We start from the raw sequence: 17,449 nt of genomic DNA, 5'->3' as shown, positions 1-17,449 counted from the left end.
CAAATTGACAAACATGCCCAAGTTGCAGTAGTTTGCTATTGGAACTTGTCTGTTCACCACTGTCCTCCTAGAGGAGACCCAGCAAACACCATTCCTAGAGCTTCTTCCACAACTGCTTGCTGACCTTACAAGGAATTGCTCTGGGGTTTATTTTCCCTAGCACTCACATGCCTGAACTCCTCTCACTTATTAAATGTAAGTCACTTTCACCCTGACCGGGTTACTCATGCCAGGAGCACAAAATAAGAGGATTCACTCACTCCCCTGCTGGGAGCAATAGAGATGTCACTGAATGCAGTCCCAGAAATGTCCCAGAAGCACAATTACTTATTTCAATTCCTTTGTCTTCCAAAGGCTGGAGCTCTTTAGAGAGCTGACATACAGTCTGTGCAGTTTGCAGAGGACAGAATTTAGCTGGCAAAACTCTTGCTGCTTATTAAAAACACACCATCTATCCTGAGTGCACAGGCACTTTCCAACCCTCCATTTACCAGATGTTAGGCAGCAGGGTTGGACAGAAATCTTCTCTTTGCTTCTCTTCTCTCTGTACTACTACTGAGCCAGAGGAATTACTTTCTCTGTATGAGCAGGCTCACACACACACCTGGTTTTCTAGCTAGAGGAGCCTAAACAGAGCATGTTTCTGTTTTCACCATGAAGGTCTACGTGGTGACCTTCATTCGCTTTCAGCAAGTTCAGAAAACAGTCAGGAATTTAACCAAGATCAGTGGGGGCATCCATAGCGCCACTAACAACGAGAGAGACAAGTTCACAATCTTGTTGCAAAACCAAGCTGCTTTGTAGAAATCCTCAGTCTTTGTAAATTGAGTATCCACAGCGAGAAACTTATGTAAAGACCTTGCCCAGTTGTTCAAATCAGATAATCAGCTGTTTCCTCTAATATGTGCAAAGACCATTCTGAAGATTTGTTGACACTGAAGTGAATATGGATTCAAGATACCTACATGTAGTTTCTTGTCCTGTGAGGGGATCACTAGCTTCTTCTCCAAACATGGCATAAACTGTGACTGTATATTCTGTATTTGGCAATAGTCCATCCAGTTCAAGATCTGTTGACGTCTCCCCAATTTTTATCTAAAAACACCATGAATCAAAAAAGATACATTATTTCTGAATTAGCTTATAATGAGGAATAATACCAGTTAAATACTTGAAATTAGATATATTATCAAATTTTCTGCTGAGCATTTGTCTGACACTGTGCCTGCAGTGCTTTGCCCAAGGTTTTGGGATTTTGCACAATAATTAAAAGGTTAAAACTTTCAAAAGCCGTAAGCCAACACACATTTAAAAGGACTTGAAAAGTGACTAATCACATTAGCAATGATAAAATATGCCTCTCCAGAATGAGCAGCTACTAAGGCCTTTTTCTATCTACCTTTTCTTATTCCCGCTCCCATCTACACTTTGGTTCATCTTCAGTCGCAAATCTGAAAATCACATGAACCCATTGGAGGAATTGATTTCTGTGTACACTGAGGCTCAGATTTGTTGCTATTTGTATAATTTTCCTTTTCCACCTCTTTATGGAATAATATACTCACGTTAGCATGGACTGTACTTATTTCTTTGGGGTAAAGCTCAGTCCTCCTGCAGCAGCCAGTTCCCAGGGAGGCCCCACTTTTAACAGAATTACGTGCTCACAGGCACTGCTTTGGCAGTGAGCACAAGTCTGTGCTGGCTTTCAGCAGCTTCATGCCCCCTCCACAATCTCACATGCCCCTGCATGCTTTATAGTGCTCTTGCTTGAACACAGATATTCTACATAACCTTAATTATACATATATAAACTTCAGTGTAGAAATTTTTAAATCCTAGACCAGAAGTTCCATTGGTTTTATTATGTTAGTGACAGAACACTGATCTTTACCTTTTCCCCACTTCTTTTCCTTTGAAAGAATGCCTTCTAAAATCACTTTTGATGAAAAGTGATTTTAAAGACATTTAAAGATAAAGATTGAAGAGAATGAAAAGAAAACCAATGACAGTTTTGTTTCAGACCAACAAATTTTACTTACATTTAACGGTTCCGATAAGAACAAAGACTAAACTTCATATTTTTCTGCTGGCACACTTAGGAGATATCTTAGTTTTACTTGATTTTTTCCTTTGAGTGTTAGTTCTATATGACGATACAATATCACTTTATATAAAATTTCAAAACAGTCACATTCAGTTAAATTTGTTGCATTTTTATGTCAATGACATAGTAATAACCATCTGGCACTTGCACTTTATTCATAGCCTGTGACACATACAATACTTAATCAAGTAATGGGAAAAAAAAAAATATTTGCTGATCATACTGGATGTTAAAAAATATGTACTAGTTTGTTCTTTAAAAGACTGATTTTTTTTTATTAACTGCTATTCAAATGAAAGTACAGTACATCACCTCCTTCTCATCTGCTGCCAATCCTTCTGTGAGGGGAGCGTAGAGGATCATGTAGCCTGTGGCACCCTGCACCCCGTTCCACCTCACCCTCATGCTGCTCTGGGACACGTCGTACAGCTGCAGGTCCGAGGCCATGGGCAAGGCAACTGCAGTGCAACAAGAGACAGACACTTCAGTTCCCTCACTTGAACAACCAGCTATTCTTCAGTTTGGTTGCCCCAGGAAACACACAGGAATATAGCTGTCTCCAGCCATGGAAGTGCTGTCTGTATCCTACAAATAGGATCTAATTGATACATAAAAGAACTCAAAATCAGAGAAACAAGGAAACGTTAACACAAACCAATTCCAATGCCAGGGTAGATTTATGCCTCACAAAGCATTTCAGCATGGCTGCTATTAGGAACCAGTAGCAGTGTTAAGGGGTGGCTCTTTCAGGGAGTAGTTCCCAAACCAGAATGTGGCTGTGACAGGCCCTAGAAAACCCTTGGTGAGCACACTGCACAGATCAAAATATTTTGGCTGTAAACAATTGCCTGTTTAAAGCCTGGACTCTCCAAACTGGCACCAAGGCCTGTATCAGTGGGATTATGCAAATATGGGTAAGGTCATCCATTGCAAACCACGGCAAATGCTACCCTGGAGAGTGAGAGTAGGTTGAGTAAAATTCAAACAATATTAGGAAATTTATCTGGAAATTTAAAGCTCTGATACCAGAACACAGAACCAGTCTGCGCTTCGAAATGTTTATTTCCATTTCTGTAACTCTTCAGAGTAGTATTTTGCACTTTCCTGTTGTCCTCACTTTATTCCTCTCACAGAATAACATCCCATGGCCTCTCCACTGCTGGTACACCACTGAAGAATCCCACCAAAATATTCAGTCATTAATATGGAGAAATATTCAGGCATGAATATGGAGAGATATGAAGGAACTTCTCCTTTGAAATTTATACATTGACAATAATCCCCAAAATTACTGGAATGGTCTGAAAAAAAAAGAGAAGGCAATTGCTAACTGATACAAAATCTTTCCTATTTGAAATTCTGAAGAATCTGACCTGCACACAAATTTTCAGGAACAAATTCTAATATCACAGAGCTTCTCTGGACTCCTGGTCCAAGCAGAAGGTGCACCTTGTCAAGCTGGTAATCTCCAAGTACATCTCTACATTATGTTCAGCAAGATCTAACAGAGCTCTAACAGAACCCAGGCAGCCTCATCCTTTCTCATTCATTGAGGCTGTTCACTCAGTTTGTCATTCATGTCTGTAAACAGTGCCAAAACTTCAACCCAGGCTTCTCTTGAGGTTTCCACTTCCAGGTTACACCCCTACCCTCCAAACCTTTTTCAACCTACCTCCATCCAGTTTAAACCCTTGTTCTTGTATCGATTTTCATTCCCATGAATTCTCACAATTTCTCTAATTACAGTGAGAAACTACCCATGAACATGTTCAAATGTACTTCAGTCTCCTTGCTCAGAGCTCCACTGACACTTCTGATACCCACAGCAAGGAATGTTGAGATATTCTGAAGTCACCTTGCACCACATTGTCTAATTCCTATTCAAACTGCCCCAGGGTCACAGTGAGAGTATCCATCACCTGTTCTTCCCCTTATTTTGATTCTAAAAAACCTATAGGAAAAGTGTCCTCCAAATATAACTTATGGCTTGCATTTTCACTCTCAACAGGAACCTGCAGATACTCTGACAATACATATAAAACCTGACAAAGAGAAGACTGGAAATAAAATGGTGTTTTCTAGTGGAATTTTCAGCCAAAGAGCTCAGAATCTCAAATATAAATATTGAATAGATAATGCTGGTTTGCATCTTGGACAGTTACCAGACTATCCTAATACTCAGGTAACATAGGGATAAATTAAACCAACTAAAACCAGCTGAAATAAACTAAACCAGCTGGAATAGACTAAACCAGGTAAAAACATATTTTTAGCAAATTAATATGTGAATGAATTTAATGTTTATTTCAATTTAGAAGTGACTATGAAATCACAAAACTTTCTACTTATCTGTACATTATGCATCTGTTTAGATTTCACATACCTGTAAACTATTTCCAATGTTCTATATAAACAAATGCAATTTGTGACTATTTTAATCTGTAAGTATCTCTCACACAGGCAGGAATGTAAACTACAATTTTCCACAATTCTCCATAAGAATAGCAAAAAACCACTTTAAAACTGCAGGTATTTTTAGCATGTGGAGTGATTAACACTATTGCTTCCAACACACTGTCAAAGACAGCTGTATAAAATACTTGATGCTGCATGACCTTGGGGTGTGATCTGATCAAATCTCTGAAAGCCAGCAGGGCTGGGCTCTGTCAGAACTTGACTGGGTGACTTCAAAGGAATACCAGGTGCAACACAAAACAATCCTGTTGGCTCAGTTTGTGACTGTTCTCTAAGCTTCAATAAATCAAACAGGTCCTAACACTGCCTCATGGGGTATAACATGGCAGGAGATGACATTTTGGGGGACTAAGACTAAAAGAAAAGTCTAAAATAATTTTATATTTTTCTATTTTGTTTTCAGATTGAGGAGATTAGCACTGACATAGAATCAAAGAACCACCAAGGATAAAAGGCACCTCTTGAGGTCATCTGGTCTAATGAACTTCCCTGTTCAGTCACGTTCAGATAAAGCAGGTTGCTCAGAATCTTGTCCAGCTGGGCTTGAAATACCTCCAGAGATGCAGACTTCACAACCTCTCTGGACAACTTACTCCAGTGTTTGACCACCATTACAATAAAACTGTCTTTTCTTCTGTTCTAATTTCATTTCATGGGCTTTTAATTTGTGCCTATTGGCTCTTGTCCTGATAATAAGCACCGCTGAGAAAAGTGGCTCACTCCTCTTCTTCACTTCCTCACATCAGGGATTTTGACACATTGACAAGATCACCTGAGCCTTCTTTTCCCCAGGCTGGGCAGTCCAGATGTCCCAGACTCTTATGAAAGATGTGCCAAGACCTTATTCATCTTTACATCCCTTCACTGAAGTCACTATAGTAGGTTCACATCTCTCTTGTGTTGGGAGAACCCAGCCCAGGCATCCAGGTGTGGCCTCATCAGTGCAGAGCACAGGGCAAGAATCATCAGCTCCCTAGATCTGCTGGCAATCATTTTCTAAAGCAATCCAGAAGGCTCTTGGCCTCCTTTGTGACCAGGGTGCTCTGCTGGTTCACAGTCAGTTTGTTGTTTCCCAGGATGCCCAGGTCCTTCTCTGCAGAGCTCCCTTCCAGCTGGACACTCCTCAGAGTGTAGTGACACATGGGGCTGTCACTCATGAGGGTCAGGACTTTGCACTTCCCTTTTTTGAAATGCATAAGGTTAAACTTGTTTTCCTCTTCACATTGCTTGCCAGATTCAGCTCCAGCTGGTCTTGGCTTTTCTAAACTTACCCCTGCAAGATCAGACAGCAGCTTTAATACTTCTCCTGGGTCATTTGCCTCTTATACATCACTTATACACCATTTCTTTTTGATGTCTGAGTTCTGTTACAAGCTTCTTGATTATCCATGTGAGCCTCCAGCCAGCTGGTCACCAACTGGCCACAGGGACCTTTCCTGAGCTTGTAGGATGTGATCTCCTCTCCACCATCAGTTCTTTGTTTCTATGTATGAGCTGCAGCAAAGCACCTTCTCTTGCTGGCTTCTTGATCACTTGGGTCAGGAAGGTGGTAAAGCACTATAGAAATCCTATAGATTCCTTGAGCCCTGCTGCTCTGTTCTTTCAGCAGATATCAGTTATTGACATACCACAAATGGACTTCTTATCTCCTAGTCTGAGCTATGAAGTTACTCTTTACTTCCATTTCTAATATTTTCATATTTACTAAAAAAATCCCTGCACTTTGTATACAAATACATTAAATAAATACAAATACATTAAACGGTATTAAATGTATTAAGTCTTACAATATCCCAAGGCATCATTTTACAGACAGAAAATAATTAAATCATTGAGAAAGAAACTTACCTTGCAATCTTTGGCACTGGCAGGAATCACATGGAGGTATTTCAAGTCCCACCTAAATTTCCACTCATCAGATCATCTCCAGCTACAAATCTAGTTTGTAAAACTTGGTTCCACACCCAAAACATAGGAACGTTCTAATTTAGGGTTCAATACAACTGACTTCAAAGTTCAGCCCAGAGATAAAACCTTTCTCAGTGTTTAAATACCCACAGAGTATTCGGACTTAGGAGCTTAGCCCAGAATTATTAAAACAAAATTTAATTTAAGGCAAACACACTAAAAGAAGGTAAATTGAAAAAGACTCCCTCTCCCTTCTGTGTTTATTTCTCACAAAGACTAATGCCTGCACAGTCTGACTAAATGCAGAGAGTCAAATCTGCAGCAAGCACACCATGGATACTCACGTGTGGTTTCCGTCCCACGGAGGCCCTCACTGGCAGCGTTGGAGTAGATGGCAAACACAGCTACCTGGTACTCAGTCAAAGACATCAGGTTTTTCAGAACTGCTGTTGATTCACTTCCATCTACCACAACCTGTTTAAAAGAAAATTTAACTAAATATGCATAAAGCAAACAAACTATATTACCATCAAATCAATCTCTCTTTCAGGCAATTTTTGCACTGTACTAAAGTTCGGTTCATGCTGCATTTATATACAGTAAAGTGTCTGAAAGGAACAGTAACCATATACATAGTCAAAATGTTTATCTGCTATAAATAGCAATTCAGAACAAAGGTAAAGCTTAGCTGAATAAAGTGTATGGGATACAGCTTAAAGAAGTGTACTTTTTGATATATTTTATATTATCATCATAAATATTCCTTTAGTACTACATATATACACACACAGAGAGTACTTCAAAATTCCAACAATACATATCCATCCTAAGCTGGTTTCTAGTGCAAAAGAAAACAAAATATAACCTTAAATCCTTTTGCTCTTCTACATTTCCATTCAATTTGATAAGTTGTCAGCTGGAGTCAAAAGCTTGTTCCACTGCATTTTTTCCATCTCCAAAATGTTGAAGTCCCATTCAAATAAACAATTCCCTCCAAATTTTCAATGACCAATTGTAGATGTCCCAAAATGTGCAATCTTACCTTTATGAATATCTTTTTCTTAGAACTGAAAATGTGGCTTACCATCACCTCCTACCTCTTCTGTTCTTGCAAACAGAGTGGTGCAGGGGATGTCAGTAGAATTGTTCCATAAAGTAAACATATGTGTAAGAAAAAATGCATGCATTTCACCCCATCCCCTGAAAGTGATGATTATTATCATAGCACTTAATTTACTTTAAATTGTATAAGAGACATGTAGCCTGGCTACTGCCTAACCTTTGTCACCGTCCAGCGTGATCAACCTCCTTTCTGGAGCCCTCAGGGGGAATTTCAGGGTCCATTTAAAAGAGGACCACAGATTTCCTGTCTGGTTAGTTGCCCCTGCTGCATTAAAAACTTCTGGGCATCTTTTCCTCCTATTACCTCTTCTGGCTGTCCTCCTCGAGTGGGGTAGTACACCACCCTGTACTTTTCCACTTTGCCTGGTGCATGGCTCCAGCTGACCCGGAAGCCTCTCGCTGTCACCTCCGATGTGACCAAATCCGAAGGAGTCCCAAGAGAAGCAATTGTTCCTAGGTTGGAGACAACACACATTTTTATTCCCTTCTTGCATTATAATTGCTTGGTTTGTTATATATCCTGAAGCTCTAAATATTGTTCCTCATCAGAAAATCAAATAATTGGCTATTGCACACTTATTTAGGTTATTTTCAATGGAAAAAAAGGAATAATAATGAGTAGTGCACAAGGAGTTTCTCTGGGACCAAACCTCCCTGGTCTTTAATAGACCTTTATATGAAAAATACAAAAATACAACACTAAGCCTTCCTGACCTTCTTCCCATCACTATTTCCAGACCATTCTCCTGGGGATTTTTTCAGGTTGCTTTCCTCCCAGTCATGAAAAACCTACAAGTACATATACAGCTGTGATCTCCTGTGCTCCTCAGCAGGTTGGAAACTGATACTGCCTGTCAGCCTGCTGGAGAGACACAGTGAACAGTGATCTTATCTGGCAATCATTTTCCACAAAGATGTCTCATATATCCATTTTTTTTCCATTGTCTTCTGCTCAAGAGAGCCTTCCTTATTGATATATAGATAATATATCTATGTTTTATATATATATAAAAATATATATATCATATTGAATATATATTATATTCAATGTATACATATATATTATATTCCATATATCCATATATATTCTGAGAGAGAGAGAATAACTCAGCATTTCTGTGCTATTAAGGAATCACAAACCAATAAATAGAAAGAAAATCCACTGAAAACTTTCAGAAAGAAAGGCCTCAGGTAGAACTGTATTTCTGGCAAATTGCAACACTTTTTCATAGCCATTTTCTTCAGAAAAGCTAAAATATAAATAGTTGTAGTCAGAGGAGGTTTTTTCATATAAGAACAATTTTATTTGCTGCCATCTTTTCTTGCAAACCAAAATATATTTTTTTGTGTATTAAATTAAAAATGAGGAAAAAATCCATCAAGAGGAGGGACAAAGTAATCTAAATAATTGAAACTCCTGAGTACTGATGAGACAGTAAAAACATTAAGTTAGGAGATGGAAAGCACAGCACGATAATAACAATTCCATGTGCAGCTGTTAAACTAATTCATCCCCAAAACTGTATTACGAAAAGATTTCCTTACCCGCCACTTGGAAATACTTACAGCAGAATGAATGTACTTTTTTTTTTTGGTACTACCAAATACCATAATATTTACCTCTACTATAAACAGAGAGCAAAAGATCAGAGATATCTAACAAGAATAAAACATAGCTAGGAAGATAACTTCCCTGACAGCTGAAGCAAAAGAATATATAGCGTGAGTCTAGTGCCAGAAGCCAGCCTAGAACTGCAGGTATTTGATTTGCAGCTCTAAGTTCATCATAAATTACATTAAATTTTATTTCTGATTACCTTTGATTTCCTTTTCCTGCTCCTCTACTCGTGAGCACACTGTTCTGGTAAGACCTTCCACAATGGTATGCATGAAGTTAAAGTCAGCCACGTTGTAGACATGTGTGCTGTCAGGCTCAGAGGCAATCTCTTTGAGTTCATTTATATCTGCATTCTTTACACCTTTTATTGGAAAGGAAAATAAAGATAATATTTGCAATGCAAAAGAAAAAAATCTTGTATACACAGGGATTGATAAAAAATTACTAACATAAAATTCTTTTTTTTCAATGACCAACTACAAATTGCTCTGCTTTTAAGATGTCAATGCAAGATGTTAATTTCTGCCAGTGTAAGTGGCATCCTTTCAGCTGTCTCATGAAAATGTAGCATCCATGTATACTGCTAAATTCCAGTTATAACAGCAATGCTATAAGCAATTCTTGTAAAAGATACAAATTAATGATTATATGTCTACTGATGAATACAGGCAGAAAAGAACACTTCCTTAGTACAGCCAGCAACAGACACAAATAGACCAGAGTACAATGGGACATGTACATGGATATGGCAGAATACACACCAATAGCAAACAGCTCAATGCCAGCATCTCGTAGGTTTTTAGCAGGAGGGATAACATCATCTTGGGACTTCCCATCAGTAATCAATATCCCAATTTTAGATACCCCAGGTCTTGCACCTGCTTCAGGCTTAAAGCTGTTTTCCAAAATGTAAGTTAAGGCAAGACCTAAAAAAGAAAACATTTTAAAAGACTTTTACAGATTAAAGCATCCATTTGTTTTGGCAATATCACAGTGTTTGTTTTTTTACTCAATGTAAAAATTCTGATGAAGAATAAGCATAAAAGAAGAATTTATTTACTGAAAAATTAAATTCCAACAGCGGCCTAAAGCACACAAAGCTGAAAATTATTTTTAGCAGGCTTTGATCAATCAATGTATTCTAAGCTGGCTATGAAAACCTAAATTGATATTTCTGCAAATACGTCATCTTTTTTTTCCTGCTCTACCAAGTTAGAACAGGAAGTTCCCTCTCCCTATATTGCTTATATGAACGCACATGCTCTGCCTAGTTTAGTAAATCCTCATGCTACAGATAATTTTACTTTTGTTTGTTTTATTATTTTTTCCAACTTACAAGCCAAAAAAAGCTTCATTTACTCTAAGGGGAAATCTGATTTTAATAAATGTTAATTATTTAAAAGGAAATTAGAACAACAGCTCCAGGACAAACTTACACATCACAATGAGATTGTATCTGAAAACTCTTTTAAATCTCCCACAACTAACATTTCTAACTCATTTTCATGTAACATTTATATAAAATAATCAGGATAATTTACTGCTTCCTACCACCCAGTACTCCCACTCCTAGAATCATACTAGAGTTTTCTGTCCTTAGTCCCACTGCAATCACTCCTTCTACCAAAATAAAGACTGTTGCTTATTGTTTTTCCTATTCCTTACCCGCCAGAAAAAAAAAAAGAAAAAGGCAGTAATTTACTTAAAGCCATGTCTGGGTCTTTGGGTATATCATTTCAACATTACTAACTGCTGCTGTGATGACACTGGAATTGTATTCAGAGACTATATTTTTCCCAGATTGTCAGGCATCCCCCCTTTATCCATCACTAAGTGTCTCTGGGGCTAAAAAGGCAGTAATTTACTTAAAGCCATGTCTGGGTCTTTGGGTATATAATTTTGGGTATATAATTTCAACATTACTAACTGCTGCTGTGATTACACTGGAATTGTATTCAGAGACTATATTTTTCCCAGATTGTCAGGCATCCCCCCTTTATCCATCACTAAGTGTCTCTGGGGCTTCAGTGCTCTGACTGCTAAAAGGTCAATGAAAATCTAAAAGCCCTGGGTGGTCATTTGTAAAGTTAGTATTACCAGTTGTCAAATATTGAAACAACATTCTTTCCTTCTCCAGAATAAAGCTCTGTGCATGAACATTATAAATGGATTTTGCATTTTCTTCCCAGCAGATAAAAGGTTTTACTTCCAGCACAGAGGTAACTTTATTTTATGAGACCCTGTCCTGATTCCCCCTGAAGCCAATGGACAAGCGCTTCAGAAAAGGCTTGACTGACACTGGATAGAGCCCTTGGCAAGCTGCAGAACCCCTATCCTTTCCACCCTTCCTAGGAAGCACTGACACGTCTTGGGCTGTGCAGCAGAATATGCTTTTTAATACAAAAGCCAAAGCAGAGACAGTACCTGTCAATGTACCCTATCCTTTCCACCCTTCCTAGGAAGCACTGACACGTCTTGGGCTGTGCAGCAGAATATGCTTTTTAATACAAGGCAAAAGCCAAAGCAGAGACGGTACCTGTCAATGTGTTCCCTCCCTTGTACGGCAGGTTACGGACCGCATCCAAAACAGCATCCTTTGTGCCGTAGGCATTCAAGTGCCACTCAATTCGGGGATCCCCACTGTACTGTGCAAGACCTAAAGAAACAAATGAAGGCAAACCATCAGACAATAAAGTGGGGTTTTTTTCAAGTATTTAGACTTCATGTACTTGGTTTCCAATACCTTACCAATTAGCTTACTGTAAGTTGCTTTACTACCAGACTAGAAAAACTGCATTGGTTGACAACAAAAAGTAGCATGAAGTTGTTCTGGGTGACAACTCTTCAATTAACTTTCAAAGCCTTTTACTCAAGTGCTAATTAAATGAAAAGCAAAGAAATACAAATTTTTTTCAGAGTTATTAACATTGCAAAAATTATTTAGAAGAACAATTTTACTTAATGTACTGTTGAACAGTATCAGATCAAAAATATAACATTTCAGCCAGTTTAAAGCACAAGAAAAGCCATCCATTGGCACCTTCTGCCTGCAAAAATTAAACTGCAAGCGTTTGAGGCTAATGCTGACTGAATTCAGTGAGACTATTTCCACAGTTTTTATTTTTTCACTGACATTGCATTAGAGTTAACTAAGTTGAGGATCACAGTAAACCGTGAAGAATTAATACTATAAACATTCCAGCAGCATTACTCTGATGATAGAAGTGCTAGTGCTAGATGAGGATGAGTCTTGCAAAAAAGAGTAGCATTAAGCTGTTAACTAGCCTGAAATGATAACATCTTTATGTTGCTGGAGAAATATTGTGTAAAAGTGTGGCATCTTACCTACTCTTGTTTTCTCAGATCCCACATTGAAAGCAGAAACCAGGTTTTCCAGGAACAGTCGAACGAGCCTGAAATTGAATCTGCCAATACTCCAAGAACCATCTACTAGGATCACAATATCTGCAATGGCTGGAGTTTTACAGGTAAACAGGCTTCCTGTAAATCATTAAAATTAAATCAATATTATTAATTCGACAATGTTGTAATCCAATAAATATATGCCTTCCTCCTCACACCAAGCTTGGTAATTAAAGCTTTCTTCCATAGAAAAAAGCAAAATGACTAAACATGCCTGTTCTAACTTCAGTTATAGAATAGTCTGGCCATTATCTACTTCAGTTCTCTCATTAAAGTGTTCAAAATTACTTTTTGGAGGCCTATGAAAAGAAACCTTTCTTCTAAAAATACTTGAGAAAGAAAAAATTAGCTGTCATATAGCACAACCAAACCAAGAGTTGGTTTTCATTCCCAATGCACGTATACAATTTCAGTTCCCACACAAAGTGCATGACATGTAGCCTTAGGCACAGACAGTGCAGAGAGAGCTACCTAGAGATGCAGACATATAAAACAATTATCAAGGCTCTTTTCACAGTCAGTGGAAAAAAACACGTGTTTCTATACATCTCAAAAGCCCCATAGAAAACCACTAAGCACCACTGTAGACTTGTAAATGCAGAAGTGAATCCCACTCCTGCTCCTGGGAGTTGAGGAGAACTGAAGGCCAATTGAATATGCTGTATTAAACCTAAGTAGGAGACACTCAATACAGCAGAGGTAAATTGCAAAGACCTTAGATTCAAATTCACAGTCTCTATGAGAACAGGCATGAGAATGAAGCTTTAGTCATACAGATATACAGAAAAATATGAGAGCGTTAAAAGAAAACCAAACTAAACAACGGAAAAGATCTGATGAGAATTAGCAGAAGTACATATTAGTGATCTCTAAGGCTGAACTAAGCAGTGGGAAAGTCAAAGGAAGGGAAGTAGAGATTTGACACAAATTGCACTATGAGCTACCGAGAAGCCTAAACAGAAGTGCCACAGTCAGTTTCAGAAAATGCCAAGAAGAGAAGAAAGGGAATGGAAAAGATTTTCAGAACCTCAGACAGAACTGCCATAGTCCACAGAAGTGGATATGTGACTGTAAAATTAAAGTTGCTGAAACAGTGGGCTCATATTGTAGGGAGGGAAACAAAGGAATGATGTTACACAGGTATAAGAAATGAGAGCTTCTGTTCAAAGTACAAACTCCCTACCAGACTGGCTATAGAATAAGGAGAGAAGTAGGAAAAACAAAGCAAAGCAGGTTTAGTAGAACAGATATGATGCATCACAAACTATTTAGGGATGAAAATCATGACCCTCAATACAGTAAAAAACAAACACAGATTAGTGAATTAAACTGCAGCTCAGTTTTTATCATCATTTTTGTCAGGATTCACTTTACAAAGAATACCAACAGTTCAACATGGTGCTAACAGGAATCACCAAGTACACTGCCAGAAATAAACTGATTTGAGCAGAGATGTTCAGCAAATAAAAGAAGTAAGTCAGTGAGAAATTATCCAAAAGGTGTTTGCATTAGCTCCCAAGAAATTCTCCTGATACACAGAGAAAATAAAACACATGGTTAGCAACTTTAAACTTTCACAATATATTATTAATGACAATCTTTTCATTAAATACAAAACTATAATCTCACAGGCAAAACCAATCTGATGTGCAGAAGGAATTCCATTGGTAATAATTAAGGGTTAGATTCATACTGTAGTGTAAATCCACTGAGCATTAAACCCAATCCATAAAGTTACAGTTAATGTCTTAAACGTGTACTACAAATATTTTTAGAAGAACAGGGAACATTTCCTACGTGCAGCTAGCAGTGCAAAATAAGTTCTAAGCACATGACAAAAATTCCACTTACAATGATGCCAAAGCAAATATTTTATTTTAGCTTTTACAGTACAAGACAACACTATTTGAATTGGCAACAGGTTTTAATGTATTGACACTGAGGGACGTTTAGTAAGCATCAGAAAAATGATCTTAAATTGGAACATAATTCCAAAAGAGGTCCAAATCTTTATGTCACTGAAGTCAACAGAAAAACTTCCCTTGATTTCAGTTGGACTGGAATCTGTTTTGTGATTTAATAGGAATCTACTAGTCATGGCAAAATTAATGTTTCAAATATCTTTGACAAATAAACTTCCTGTTCATCAGTCTGCATCACTTGCAGTATCTGTCTTCCATTAACAAGTTCAATTGTGCCATTCTCACACTGGCCATGACTAGCACTGCAAGCTTCAAAAGAACTACTGGCAAAGTAAAATGCTACTTGACACCAGTAAGAATGAAAGCCCAGGACCCCTGATTCACATCCAAGCAGCTGTACAATAGCACAGATGTACCTTTCAGTGCTATCCCAGCAGTTCAGTCATACAGCCCAATGAGGATAACAGGATTTGTGTGGTTCTATTTTCCTTCTCTACTTCTAAAATCTTGTGCTGAGTATGAAACCCAGTTATTATCCTTGGTAATATTTCATATCATTTCATGTCAACAAGTTTTGCCTATAAGGCTTCTTTAATCCTGTAGTGATGACTTTGTAGTGAAAGATTTTATCAGTTTTAGTAAATCCATTCAGTGAAGCAAAATCCAAAGAATAAAGAAAACAATAACGACATTCCTTTCAATGTTTTATTTCCACATCATCAGATCAATGCAAATAGTATAATCCAATTATTTTTTGTTAAAGAAACTTGTGTGGTTTGATCCAAGATTGTACTGCAAGGTCACAGTGTGAAAATTTGTTTCATTCTTCGTAGGTAGCAGATACTTGTTGCATCTTTTCTGCATAAAACATTTAGGTTTTGTTACTTCTGTACACCCACTATTTTGCTTATGCTTTCTCCTTGTTGTACTTAATAGAATTGTAGAAAGTTCCCTAAAAGGGAATAAACAACAGTGAGATATTAAACAGAATAATACGGTGATAGAATCTTTAAAACCTGATAGGAATACAAACACCATGACATACTAGTTAATAAATTTAGTTTAAAAGACACTGCACCTCACTGTGCTTAGCCAGTTTCCATTGCCAGTTCTTGCAAATGTCTTTTTCAATAATCTTTCCATACAGTCATACATGGTCATGAATTCCTGTAGGGTTGAGGGTAATTTTGAACATGTCAAGTGCATACACAACTTTAATAGGCAATTTTCCCAAAAACTTTTCTTAAAGGAGGATGACAGCATGTCATTCCATAGAATAAAGCTTTAAACACTCAGTGTTTTAGTCTACTACAAGGTTCAATAGTGTGCTTATTTGCCTTTCATTTGGTCATCAAGAAAAGAGTAGTGAGAGAGAAGTTCCCACTTCCCTCTGAATTATACAATACTCACCAATTTCAAACGTAGGACAGTAGAGACCTGTTACCAAATTTTATATCATGTTTCCTAATGTTATATAGAATCCATAATTCTGATTCATGTGCTGCATTCCACAACAAACAATAACAGAGCCTGTGATCTTTAGGTAAGCAAAAATAACAGAATTGCACAAATTGTAAAGTCAGAATAACAACCTGTATATTTTGTACCAGCAACTGTCTTCAGTTGCTTCACTTACAGTTGGAGGAGAATTTTTATGGGGGAGAAAGTAAAATATTAGTGCACTTTCTGTAACAAATTTACAATCTTCCGAGCACTACTTGGCAGAAGGAACTTGCCGCTCTGCCAGAAAGCTGAGGAGGAAGGGACCCTGTCTTCTTATTTCTGCTTTTCAGAGAAGGCACAGCCTCAAAATCTCACTTTCAAAGGCACCAATATACAGTAAAGGACCACCAACCATGTTTTAGGGTAAGATATTTGCACAAAACTGCTTCATTATCACCAAAAATCAAATCACCATGAAGAATTTTGATTCCTTGGTTTCAGGGAAATTTTTTAAAGAGCCAGCATTGAAAGAGCTTTGTATCTGCCAAATGAATTTTTCTGATTTTGATTCCTCAAGCCCCTAGACACAGAAGGTGGTTTGCTGGCACTTCCAATATGCAAGTGTTACACCACTCTCAAAACCATGCCAAAACTGTCTGAGAGTGAAGCCAGTGATGGCAACGCTGAAAGATCCAGATAGATTTTTCTGGGATAGAGGGAATGTTATTGGAGCCTGCAAAACAGGACCCTTGAGTCATCCCGCTGAAGGGAATGGAGTGCAGAGAGAGACCTGAGAGAAGCTCTGACAGTGTGGGGGCTGCACAGAGCACAGCAGCCTTGACAGCTCCTGGAAACACTGACCACCCCTCCAGGGCTGCATTCCCTGCTGTGGCTACTCTTCCACACACGTGCTGTGAGCAAGTGAGCAATGGTAAAAACAGAAGTTCGACCAAAAAACCTGCAAGCCTTACCCACACAGAAATACAAAACTATAATTTTTAACCTAGAGAAGGGAATTTTGACTCCTGGAGTTAATACTACTACTCTTTGAAAGTTCCTTGAAAGGCAAAGGGAGAAGCTGCAAATACAGGCACTTCACATGGGAGGACTCCATGCTTTAGACAAACCAGTGCAATTTGCATGCAGTTATGATATGTTTTACAGAAACACATTTGATATTTTGCCTCCCCTTAGTATGAAACTCTGTTCTCATTTCCAAGAGCCAAAGCACACACTTCTTCTGCTAGAAGTTAAGACTATAATTCTTCCTGAGTCTGCAATATGTCGTTTCCTTTCTTACTCCCTGTCACAGTGGAAAGTCAAATAATATATGTGGAAGGAGAGGAAGACAGTTCAAGTAGAGGTGAATAATAATAATAATAATACAGTATGAACAGAAGACTCGTTCATGGGGTAACAAAGCACAAAAAGCAA

At 38.0% G+C, this 17,449-nt stretch overlaps 1 protein-coding gene across 1 annotated transcript in view; it reads right to left on the bottom strand.

Moving 5' to 3' along the window:
• Positions 1-17,449, bottom strand: part of COL14A1 (collagen type XIV alpha 1 chain) — a 116,149-nt gene that overhangs the window by 69,115 nt on the left and 29,585 nt on the right. The window contains exons 6-13 of the mRNA XM_039715386.1: positions 12,573-12,728; positions 11,764-11,883; positions 9,989-10,153; positions 9,427-9,588; positions 7,914-8,062; positions 6,832-6,961; positions 2,417-2,562; positions 966-1,095 (exon numbers count right to left, since the gene is read on the bottom strand). Coding sequence (XP_039571320.1) covers positions 966-1,095; positions 2,417-2,562; positions 6,832-6,961; positions 7,914-8,062; positions 9,427-9,588; positions 9,989-10,153; positions 11,764-11,883; positions 12,573-12,728 — 1,158 coding nt within the window. The remainder of the gene's footprint in view (positions 1-965; positions 1,096-2,416; positions 2,563-6,831; positions 6,962-7,913; positions 8,063-9,426; positions 9,589-9,988; positions 10,154-11,763; positions 11,884-12,572; positions 12,729-17,449) is intronic.

Source organism: Passer montanus, unplaced genomic scaffold (assembly GCF_014805655.1).
Source record: "Passer montanus isolate IOZ18808 unplaced genomic scaffold, ASM1480565v1 scaffold33, whole genome shotgun sequence".
Lineage (NCBI taxonomy): Eukaryota > Metazoa > Chordata > Aves > Passeriformes > Passeridae > Passer > Passer montanus.
Note: the sequence above shows the minus strand (reverse complement) of the source record. Positions and strands in the feature narration are given on the sequence as shown.